General features: G+C 48.0%; 1 protein-coding gene across 2 annotated transcripts in view; it reads right to left on the bottom strand.

Moving 5' to 3' along the window:
• LOC127928541 (alpha-ketoglutarate-dependent dioxygenase FTO-like) overlaps positions 1 to 12459 on the bottom strand; it is a 124613-nt gene that overhangs the window by 92457 nt on the left and 19697 nt on the right. For both annotated transcript variants that reach the window (XM_052515581.1, XM_052515582.1), the window contains exons 2-4: positions 8913 to 8990; positions 6379 to 7426; positions 4177 to 4302 (exon numbers count right to left, since the gene is read on the bottom strand). In XM_052515581.1, the coding sequence (XP_052371541.1) occupies positions 4177 to 4302; positions 6379 to 7426; positions 8913 to 8990 (1252 nt within the window). The remainder of the gene's footprint in view (positions 1 to 4176; positions 4303 to 6378; positions 7427 to 8912; positions 8991 to 12459) is intronic.

Below are 12459 nucleotides of genomic sequence, written 5' to 3'. Positions count from 1 at the left end.
ACTGTCTCATTCCCTCATGATGGAGGTCAAACAATCAACAAACTGTCAGATGGAGGTCTGCCCATTCCCTTCATGATGGAGGTCTCATATCAACAAACACTGTCCTCATTCTTCCTATCTCATTCCAAATGATGGAGGTCTCATATTTATTTGACACTAAATTGATCATGGATCTCATATCAACAAACACTTCCTCATGATGGAGGTCTCATATCAACAAACACTGTCTCATAGGAGGTCTCACACAAACACTATCATTCCCTCATGATGGAGGTCTCATATCAACAAACACTGTCAGATCTCATTCCTCATGATGGAGGTCTCATATCAACAAACACTGTCAATCACTCATGATGGAGGTCTCATATCAACAAACACTGTCAGATCTCATTTATTCCCTCATGATGGAGGTCTCATATCAACAAACACTGTCAGATCTCATTTATTCATTCCTCATGATGGAGGTCTCATATCAACAAACACTGTCAGATCTCATTCATGGAGGTTCCCTCATGATGGAGGTCTCATATTAACAAACACTGTCAGATCTCATTCAACAAACACTGTCCATTCATGATGGAGGTCTCATATCAACAAACACTGTCAGATCTCATTCCCCTCATGATGGAGGTCTCATATCAACAAACACTGTCAGATCTTCATTCATGATGGAGGTCTCATATCAACAAACACTGTCAGATGGAGGTCTCATTCATGATGGAGGTCTCATATCAACAAACACTGTCAGATCTCATTCCCTCATGATGGAGGTCTCATATCAACAAACACTGTCAGATCTCATTCATTCCCTCATGATGGAGGTCTCATATCAACAAACACTGTCAGATCTCATTCATTCCCTCATGATGGAGGTCTCATATCAACAAACACTGTCAGATCTCATTCATTCCCTCATGATGGAGGTCTCATATCAACAAACACTGTCAGATCTCATTCCTCATGATGGAGGTCTCATATCAACAAACACTGTCAGATCTCATTCCCTCATGATGGAGGTCTCATATCAACAAACACTGTCAGATCTCATTCCTCATGATGGAGGTCTCATATCAACAAACACTGTCAGATCTCATTCCTCATGATGTAGGTCTCATATTAACAAACACTGTCAGATCTCATTCATTCCCTCATGATGGAGGTCTCATATCAACAAACACTGTCAGATCTCATTCAATCCCTCATGATGGAGGTCTCATATCAACAAACACTGTCAGATCTCATTCATTCCCTCATGATGGAGGTCTCATATCAACAAACACTGTCAGATCTCATGATGGAGGTCTCATATCAACAAACACTCATGATGATGGAGGTTCTCATATCAACAAACACTGTCAGATCTCATTCCTCATGATGGAGGTCTCATATCAACAAACACTGTCAGATCTCATTCCTCATGATGGAGGTCTCATATCAACAAACACTGTCAGATCTCATTCCTCATGATGGAGGTCTCATATCAACAAACACTGTCAGATCTCATTCCTCATGATGGAGGTCTCATATCAACAAACACTGTCAGATCTCATTCATCCCTCATGATGGAGGTCTCATATCAACAAACACTGTCAGATCTCATTCCTCATGATGGAGGTCTCATATTAACAAACACTGTCAGATCTCATTCAATCCCTCATGATGGAGGTCTCATATCAACAAACACTGTCAGGTCTCATATCAACAAACATTTATCCAATAAACAGAGATCCTGATCCGATCCCAACTGCTGTTTCGAGTGTATCAGTCCCGTCAGTCCACAAGCTTGTTTGTGTGTTTAGATGTCGCCCAGCTCTGTTATTATTTGCTCCACAACAAATCATTAATTTAGCCATTACAGAGCTGTCACTCACTGCACATGTGCATATTTACACCCCGCCTTGAGCAGTGTGGCTGGCTAATGCCTTTGATTTGAAAGGCAAACAGTGAAGTGATTTAGGAAGATAGATATTATTATGAGGTCGTGAGGGAAAGAACTGAAAAAGAGCATGACAAACAAAACAAGTTCCCCCACTGTTCTGTGTTATCCTCTGATGAGATGGTGAAGGATTAGGTCTCTAGGGGGAATGACTCCCGTCTTTAAAACAGTTTATATCCAATAATAAATGATCTCCATCAATCTGGTCCTCCACAGTCTGATGGCACTGGGGGGACAAACTCGATATCTGTAATAAATATTTATCTTTCTTTCTCTACCCCCTCAACTGTTGCCACTTGTCCCCTTCCTTTTTCCAGGAAGCAGCAGGCTTTTAAATATATTGGGTCAACTCTTTCTCAGATCCCTCGTGAGTTGGGAGCTGGAAATCGTATTACCCAACAGGCTCGGTGTCAGACTTGCATTGTTCTTTTTTAACCACACATATTACACACACAACATTAACAGTTCAGAGGTTGAGTCACTGACTAACGGTGCCTAAAAGGAATGATGGTGTTCATTATGGTACACAGGCATGTTCTTTATCAAAACACCACAAAGCCAGGGGCCTCCCGAGTGGTGCAACTGTCTAGAGGCGTCACTACAGACCCAGGTTCCATCCCGGGCTGTGTCGCAGCCAGCAGCGACCGGGAGACCATGAGGCAGTGCACAATTGGCCCAGCCTAGGGGATGGTTTGGCCGTCTGGGATGTCCTTGTCCCATTGCTCTCTAGTGACTCTTTGTGTCGGGCCGGGCGCACGCATGCTGACTTCGGTCGCCAGCTTTCCTCCGACACATTGGTCCGGCTGGCTTCCGGGTTAAGCGAGCAGTGTGTCAAGAAGCAGTGCAGCTTGGCGGGGTCCTGTTTCGGGGGACGCATAGCTCTCAACCTTCGCCTCTCCGAGTCCGTACGGGAGTTGCAGCGATGGATGGGACAAGACTGTAACTACCAATTGGATATCACAAAATTGGGGAGAAAAAGGGGCAAAAACTACAACAAAATGTTTTAAATAATAATAAAACATTAAAAAAACACCAGAAAGCCACTAGTCAACAGGCATCACAAAGGTAGCTTTTATTTCTGTCCCTTGTCGAGGCATGCTATAACATCCAAAGAAACACTGAGTGGACTAGTTTCTTGAATGTAGTCTTGGTTGATTACAGTAGTTAGTGTCTGTACTGTGTACCTGATCCAGGTGTAGGACTGAGACAGACTGACTGTGTGAGCTGCTACAGTACCATAGTGATCCTGTTGGGATCTTCCAAACTGGAACATAAATCCCCATTGATCCAGTTCAGTCAGGTCCAATTACAATGGTGTTTCTAGAGCAGGCCATCACTCTGTTATCATGCCTGGACTGAAAGTGACAAATCTCATCCTGTCTGGGTTATGTCCCAAGAGGTCACTTCAACTCATGGTTTCTACTCAAATCAACATGTTTTGAAGTAGAATATGAGTCTGTTCCTGCATGTTCTTGCCTGTGTCTTTGTGTGTGTGTGTCTGTTCGTATGTGTCCAAAACAACTATGCAGTCATATTTCACCAACGATCCCAGACAAATACACACAATGATGTCTTGGAGGTCCTAACCCATACACAGTGAGGGACATGGTGTGCTGCTGTGATGGTGAAGCTAGAGGTAGCCAGTAATAGCTGTGTAGCCTTGTCCTGTATTGTAGAAGCTAAGAGCAGCTCGACCCAGCAGGCAGAGATGAAAGGGGAAGGCATCTGCTGTAGCCATCAGCATTAAGGTCTGATTTACACCCTCATGGCCCGCTGCCTGTCTTCTCCACTCCATAGAGACACCACCAGCACCGCTGCCACAGCACCGGGTCACAGGACTTCACAAAATAACATTTTGTTTTCTTAACCTCTCTAATGCATTGCAATTACATGGAACCTTAGGGTTTCAGATACACAAGCAGGCCAGAGTGCGAGCTACATGCAGAACAGAACAGAACAGGGCTTCTGGTCGGGTTGGGTTCAGACTAACACAATGATGAGAGAGCGAGAAATAGAGAGATAGATAAAAGAGAGAGAGAGAGAGAGAGAGAAAAGGAGAAAAGGAGAAGGGAGAAAAAGAGAGCAAAACAGAGGTAGAAAAAGAGAGCGAGAGTCTGGAGTGCATCCTGCTTCTATGGGTCAGTAGGGACACAGTAAACCAAACACACTTGAACATCAAGTGTAAATCTCACACAGACTAGAGATGTCATGTAGAAGGAATGGTGTGCATTCTCTAGTACCTCTAAGGTAGTAGGAGTCTCCGGACTGCAGTGGGAGGGTCAGTCCAGGGGTGTGGATGTCCCAGGCCACCTTTAGACCAATCCTCCAGCAGCCCTTCTCTGCAGGACCCTCCTCCGAGCTCACACCTGCTAAACACAAGCAATCCCACCACTTAGGTCAGTCAGACCAGAAACAAATATACAATAGGAGACAGGGCACATTGTTACATTATCTCTCAGTACAACTTGTGTCTTCATCACAGTTTCTGTACAAGAGGACAGCCTTTTTAATAAAAATATTTGATGTTAGGTAGCTAGTGTGTGTAGGGGCAGCAGACAGACAGGGTAGTGGGGACTATTCTCCTCCCATAGCCAGTCTCCGAGCCTCTCACCGAGCCTCTCACCCAGCCTCTCACCCAGCCTCTCCCCGTCTGTCCTCCATCCGAGGCATGGTGAGAAAACGAGATCTACCCAGCCCCTGTTAGGTCCACACCCTTCAGCATAAATCAATACTAAAGTCTTCCCGGCCTCTCTCAGCCCCAAGGCAAATCAGACCTTCTCCTTTGCTCAGCAGAGGACAAATAGTAACTTCATTTCCAGGCAGCGCTTTCTGAGAGAGCTGTTAATGACACTGCTCCTAAAGGACGCAGGATGGAATGGTGTTGGAGCTGGAGTAAAGAGCATTGTGGTCTTTCCAGACGGAAAACACTCCGCCGCCAAGCCAGATACCTCCGGATGAGAGCAGCTGGGTGACTCTAAATAAAACCATTCTGAAACACCAGACAGAGCCTTGGGAAAAAGAGACAAATACGAGACTTCTCCCAGACCTGACATGAAAAGTAAGCGTGTCAAAGAAAGACAGGTGTCGTGCAAATAAACATGCATAGAAGGTTACTGGTTACTGTACGTACCAGACTGGGATGTAAAACAGCTCAATTATTGAGTTGAGAAAGAGAGAGGGGCTTTGACTGCGGCGCAGCCGAGAACAATGTCAAAAAAACATGGGCCCCCTCGTAAAAAAACAACATTCCGCATGGTAACAATTCCATCTCTGTGGTTCTGGGAGTATTCAGAACGATCTGGCCCAAAGTGAACATAGCATTTCTTGAGTAATGCACAGCGGGGTTAGCGAGCAGTGCTGCTAAACTTTGTCAGGTTTGCCTGTGAAGTCTGGTGCTGTGGGGTCAGTTTGGCCTACAAAGGAAAGGCGCAGCTGCAGATAGAACAGGCTACCTAGAATACAGCCCCGGCCGGTCGGTCCTGTGCTGTTTGAAGCCAGCGTTCCCAGGGGTCAAGGGTCAGAACAAATCATCTCCACAGACTTTTACTCTACAGCAGGTGGTTCTGTTTAGCCAATCCCAATGAAATGATGTTGGCCCGCTGCAAAGGCGGCTGAGATATGGGTTGTGCACTGTATTGTCATGTGAAAAGGGGATCGTGCATTTGATTTTTTATTTGATTTTAAAATATGATCATGATCGATCAATCAGAATGTTGTTAGACGATCACTGATTCAATAGCAATGAACTCCCTCAAAAAAGGTACACTCATATCAGCCCTATAAAATCAGGCCGAGACCCACTATGATAGAACATCTAGGCTAAACACTGCCTCAATACTGCTGTACAGTCTAGAACCAGTAATCAAAGCAGACACTCATTATTCCATATCAGATAATTACACATTGATCATTTCTGGAGGAAATCAGATCGTTGAGCGATAAGGCTGGGCGAGTTGTTGGAGTTTCGTAGTGTGCCGTTCAGCATGTGTTTAGCCCCTGAATGTGTCCCAGAGAGTGTGTGTTGATGATCTTCCCTCATCCCCTGGCCCTGCTAGAGATAAGGCATCCCAGCCTGTCAGAACAGAACAGAGGCAGCCTGTGATGACATTTGATAATGCCCTGACACTATCAGGCTGATAGATCTGATGGCTGGCTCACTGGAGGCCGTGTCTGAGATAAATGCTGTATAGCTGTTGGAAGTGTGCTGCTGTAGGGCCATATACACAACGTTAGCTGTTACCTGCATCTGATAGAGATAGTAGCTCAAAATCACATCACAGTGGAGAAGAAAATAGCTACTTCTAAGGGGTTGTGGGTAGAGTGATAAAAATGGGATAACAAGTGAGTCTAAAGGGTGTTTTTGAGGAAGTTTGGGTCTAGTTTGACGGGGATCCACCACTACTGACAGTGATATACAACAACTATACTGTATGACCTTTGACCCTCACCTTTGTCGTCATGACAGCTGTAGCTGTAGACGGCCACAGGAGATAAGCTGACCAGGTTCTCATCATGGTGCCAGCCCACAGCCATCTTACCCATCCCATAATATGGCTCTTCTTTCAGCTGGCTCATAACTGCTGGGTCCATGTAGTTGAGCAGGGTGACGTTGAACTGGGTCGGGCCAGGACAGGATGGCTTAGCAGGGTTGAGGTTAGAGCATCCCTGGCCACTCTGCTGGTCTTCATCCTCCTCATCTTCAATGTGGTACCCAGAGAGACTGTGTTTTAGCTCAGCCACAGGCTTCTCCTGAGGGCCTAGGTCTGTGGTCTCTGTCTCTGTGCTGCCAGCTGGCCTGTGCTTCCAGCCTGTATGTTTTCCATCACTGTGTTGTTTTGATGCCGTTGGACTCCCCAATTCAGTTTGTTTAGTCTTCATGTCTCCCATCTCGTCGCCGTGTCTTGACTCCCATGCTGCATCCTGTTTGGACGATGAGCCTTCCTCTTCACTGTGTTTTGACTCTATGTCCCAATCGTCGCTGTGCTTTGACTCAGTCTCTCCCTCCTCACTCTGCTTGGACTCCGAGTCTCCTCCATCGTCACTGGGTTTGGACTCCTCACTATCTTTAGACTCTGTGTCTCCTTCTACACTGGGTTTAGACTCTATAGCACCAACCAACTCTTTCCTGCACTGCTTGAAAACATCCCCCTCCTTCCTGTCTCCGACATCAGAGCAAAAGAAGCAGTTGAGCTCCCAGAGTGCTTTGCAGGCGGCGCTGAGGTCTGGGTCGCAGCAGGTCCCTCTCTGCTCGTCTATGTGCCAGGGGATGGTGAAGAGCCGCGTGTCCAGATAGCGGTAGGTGGTTCCTGGCTGACCCAGCAGCACCCGGGACACGGCGGTGAAGACGTCTCGGTCCCTCACCTTCACCAGGTCCCTCAGGAAACAGCCCCTCCGCCGCAGGGTGAACAGAGCAGCCTCCACCCGACCATGGAGCTCCTCAGGCAGGGAGCAGGACCGCCGCAGAGCCAGGCCAGAGTAACTAGTCTCCCACTGGAACACAGACAAACACAGATCAATTAGCTGTTGTTCTGATTGCTATGAGTAAAGTGATCTCTGTCTCCAGAAACAATTGATGGAGAACAAGTACACAGACCAAACAGCCAACATAAATATTGTATAACTAGCCATGTTATTCTAATTCTATGGTTCTGCCTATGAGCTAAGTATCTTTCCAAGTGCTGAGTCCTCTGTCTCCAGTGGGATAGACAGAAGGCTTTGGTATGGACTAGTACCAATGGCAGAAGGTCTGGACTAGTACCAATGGCAGTGGGATGACAGAAGGTCTGGACTAGTACCAATGGCAGTGGGATGACAGAAGGTCTGGACTAGTACCAATGGCAGTGGGATGACAGAAGGTCTGGACTAGTACCAATGGCAGTGGGATGACAGAAGGTCTGGACTAGTACCAATGGCAGTGGGATGACAGAAGGTCTGGACTAGTACCAATGGCAGAAGGTCTGGACTAGTACCAATGGCAGAAGGTCTGGACTAGTACCAATGGCAGTGGGATGACAGAAGGTCTGGACTAGTACCAATGGCAGTGGGATGACAGAAGGTCTGGACTAGTACCAATGGCAGTGGGATGACAGAAGGTCTGGACTAGTACCAATGGCAGTGGGATGACAGAAGGTCTGGACTAGTACCAATGGCAGTGGGATGACAGAAGGTCTGGACTAGTACCAATGGCAGTGGGATGACAGAAGGCCTGGACTAGTACCAATGGCAGTGGGATGACAGAAGGTCTGGACTAGTACCAATGGCAGAAGGTCTGGACTAGTACCAATGGCAGTGGGATGACAGAAGGTCTGGACTAGTACCAATGGCAGTGGGATGACAGAAGGTCTGGACTAGTACCAATGGCAGTGGGATGACAGAAGGTCTGGATTAGTACCAATGGCAGTGGGATGACAGAAGGTCTGGACTAGTACCAATGGCAGTGGGATGGCAGAAGGTCTGGACTAGTACCAATGGCAGAAGGTCTGGACTAGTACCAATGGCAGTGGGATGACAAAAGGTCTGGACTAGTACCAATGGCATTGGGATGACAGAAGGTCTGGACTAGTACCAATGGCATTGGGATGACAGAACGCTTTGGTATGGACTAGTACCAATGGCAGTGGGATGACAGAAGGCTTTGGTATGGACTAGTACCAATGGCAGTGGGATGACAGAGGGCTTTGGTATGGACTAGTACCGATGGCAGTGGGATGACAGAAGGCTTTGGTATGGACTAGTACCAATGGCAGTGGGATGACAGAAGGCTTTGGTATGGACTAGTACCAATGGCAGTGGGATGACAGAAGGCTTTGGTATGGCCTAGTACCAATGGCAGTGGGATGACAGAAGGCTTTGGTATGGACTAGTACCAATGGCAGTGGGATGACAGAAGGCTTTGGTATGGACTAGTACCAATGGCAGTGGGATGACAGAAGGTCAACAGTGGTCTGAACTCTGGACCAGCCTGACTGTGACTCACCAGCTGTTGGAAGCCATGGTCTGAGGGCCCGAGGTAGGGGATGCGCTGGTCTCCTAGCTCCTGCAGCAGCCTGCGCCTCTGGAGAAGAGGAGACCAGACACAGGTCAGTACACAAAGGTCAGCAAAGATGCACACATCATGATGCATTTACAGGTAATGACATGTACGATAGAAGAGAAGAGCTTAATCCAGGGTTTTGGGAGTTGACGAATGCATTAGCCTACATTTAAACTGAGACTGTGAAGCATCAGCATCACATTTAATTCAACCTCCCCAGATGATATCCCATAGTCCCCTAGCTTCATTGTCGTCTCACATTTTTATAATTTCTGGGTTCTGCAGTGGGGTTCCTCACAACCTTATAAAGAATGCCCTGCTGCGTTCTGCGTACTGGCTCCCTCCTATAAAGACCCAACCTGGTAGAAGGATCAAAGCCCTTTCATTGGCTCACATTCCATTCCGACCTGTAAATCCAATGGCAACCAGCGTAAAACTGCGATACCCAAATAAATTTCACAAGTGCCGAACCCTCCCCTCCCCTCCATCCATCTCTCCCGTCTGCGTCCCTCCGTCCTTTATTCTCTCCCCACAGCCCCACAGGTGCACACACCCCACACCCCACCCCCCACACCCCTGTCAGCCACTGGCTGGCTGAGAGCCGGCGGGCGAGAGAGCCATGTCAGTGACCCGCTCCTGCCTTTAAACCTTTAAATGTGCTGTGGACATCGATGTGAGCACTTCGCCCCACCCCTTGCCGCACAGCTTCCCCGCATCAGCAGTGAACAAGCTCAGAGCAGAGTGAAGGCTGTGAGGTTTAAGGACAGCAGGCCTCGTATATATCCCCAGACATTTACTACATGCGTTTCACATTTCTGCCAGCCTAATAATGCCAGAGACCTCATGCGGGACGCGGGGGAATGCGAGAGTCCCGACCGCCAAAATATGTCCTGACTTTTAGAGTGAAATAAAATGTCCTGTTAAGAACATTAAAGTGTACGCTTAAAAAGGTTGTGTCCTGAATGACTCAAAAGAGGGCTGGATCAAAAAGTGGACAAACAGAAAAGGTATGTGCATGAATACAGAGGAAAAGGTGAAATGTCAGTATGGGAGACGGAGACAGAGAACCTATTAGCTTTATGTTGTTAGTAGATTTCCCTTCAGGGGGCTACAGCTTTATCTGCAGACTAAACAACACCAACACCATCAACTACAACACCAACACCACCCCCACCATCAACTACAACACCACCAACACCAACATCAACTACACCATCAAACACCAACAACACCACCACTGCCAACAACACCACCACCAACTACACCAAAACCACCACCACCAAACACCACCAATAACACCAACAACATCACCACCATCAAAAACATGAACAACAACACAAACAACAACACCACCAACATCAACACAATCAGGATGCACAATGGGCTTCCAGACAGGCCGGCACTCTAACTTATTCTATTTAGAGTGGAACAAACAAAAGGAGTGGAAAACTGGTCCACAGACAGAGTGAATCTACAACACAAAACAACATACACTATTCATGGCCAGTCTGTGTTCAAAGGGCCAAGAAGAAGAGCAGAGGAGGAAAACTAACAAACTGACACACATTCATTGGTGTCAAATTCCTGCAGAAGCTTCAGGATATTAAACCTGTGTGTGTGTGTTTCTGTGTGTGTGTCCAGTGTGGGAGTGTTTCTGTGTGATGTGTGAGCATGAGTAAGGGGGCAGTGTGGTGTGTTTCCTGTGTGTGTAACCAGCGTGTGTTGTTCCTGTATGTATGTGTGTACAAGTCTGATTGGTAGGCCGTTGCCAACTTTACCTTAGAGCACATACACACACACACACACACACACACACACACACACACATGTACACACACACACACACACACACACACACACACACACACACACACACACACACACACACACACACACACACACACACACACACACACACACACACACACACACACACACACACACACACACAACTGGGCTGGATAGCACACTTCCTCAGCTCCAATCGCACACAACCAGGCTGTCATGCACATGTCGAATACATCAAGCCACTCAGAAATTCCACAAGAAAAAAGACAACCCTAGCCCTCTGTAGCAGATGGGCTCTCATTTCCTCCTCTCTTCTCTTGTCTCTCCTCATCTCCTCTCCTCTCTCCTTCTCTCCTCTCATCTCCCTGTATATCAGAGAAGGCTCTCTGTCAGTTAGAGACGCTGCTTTTCCACCCAGCATAAGAAACCAGATTACCAATCCCATAAAAACAATGACATGGATGATTTACTGTAACCAGTCGTCTGTTCTGAGTGATATATCTGATGCTGCTCCTAATCTGTCTCTGTTGACGGGATTAAAATCCCCTTGGCCAGACTGTTTATCACATAAATAGGGGGTCTGTTCTCTCAGATGTGGACATGAGAGGGAAATCAAAAGGCTGGTATTTTTGATTTTTGACATTTTTGACACTTTAGTGAGTAGATTCATGTCCAGTGCTTAGATCATTATGGCTCAAAATAACTAAGAAAATAACATGTCTATGTTAAAATTGCTGGTGGCAGTGGAGAAGAGCTCGTTTCCTCTGAGAGGGTGGTTTGTCTGAGGACTACCCCCATGGGTCCAGCATAACCCTGAGGAACCCTGGGTCCCAATGGACTAGTTTTGACTCGGGTTGCTATGCTGTAACAATCAGAACCAAAGTCGGGGTGTAGGTGGAACCAGACCTCCAACCAGTAGATGGCGTTCTACTGAGAGCCCTGGGGAGTTTAAACCTTGACAGCCAACCCCAGCCCCCTCTCATCCCCACGATGACGCATTGAGAGTTAGCTGCCTAATAGAGCGCTTTGTTTAGGAAGCAAACAATTGGTGAAACGATTTCAGAAAATGGTCTCCTCCTGCAAAAGTGACGGTGAATCAGGTATTTTGCCAAGTCTCCTGTAGAACATCGGCCTCAAACAGGGAGACAGGCAAAGACATCAAATGCGCTTCCGCCCCATTTTCATTTGGCACCCCATCGCAGAATGTGGGGAGTGGGTGTGGGGCGGCCAGTGGCAAGGAGGATGGCAGGAAGGCCAGGGAGTGCCCACGTCGACCGGGGGAGGGGAGGGGTGAAGAGAGAGACCAAACGGATGAGGTTCACACCTGAGTCAACAAGCCTGCTGTGAGGAGTAAGGAGCGGGTAGTCACCCCCCCAGCCCCCTGGACCTCCACCCCCCAGGCCCTCCATGCCCCAACCCCTGCCCCACCCCCCAGGCCCTCCATGCCCCAGCCCCCTGGACCTCCACCCCCAGGCCCTCCATTCCCCAGCCCCCTGACCTCCACCCCCAGGCCCTCCATGCCCCAGACCCCTGGACCTCCTCCCCCAGCCCCCAGGCCCTCCACCCCCAGGCCCTCCCCTCCCCCAGCTCCCTGGACCTACTCCCCCCAGGCCCTCCATGCCCCAGCAACTCCTCCCCCCAGCCCCTGGACCTCCACCCCCCAGGCCCTCCATGCCCCAGCCCCCTGGAACTCCTCCCCCCA

The sequence above is a fragment of the Oncorhynchus keta genome, unplaced genomic scaffold (genome assembly GCF_023373465.1).
Source record: "Oncorhynchus keta strain PuntledgeMale-10-30-2019 unplaced genomic scaffold, Oket_V2 Un_scaffold_29659_pilon_pilon, whole genome shotgun sequence".
Lineage (NCBI taxonomy): Eukaryota > Metazoa > Chordata > Actinopteri > Salmoniformes > Salmonidae > Oncorhynchus > Oncorhynchus keta.
This window is presented reverse-complemented; position numbering and strand designations above follow the sequence as displayed.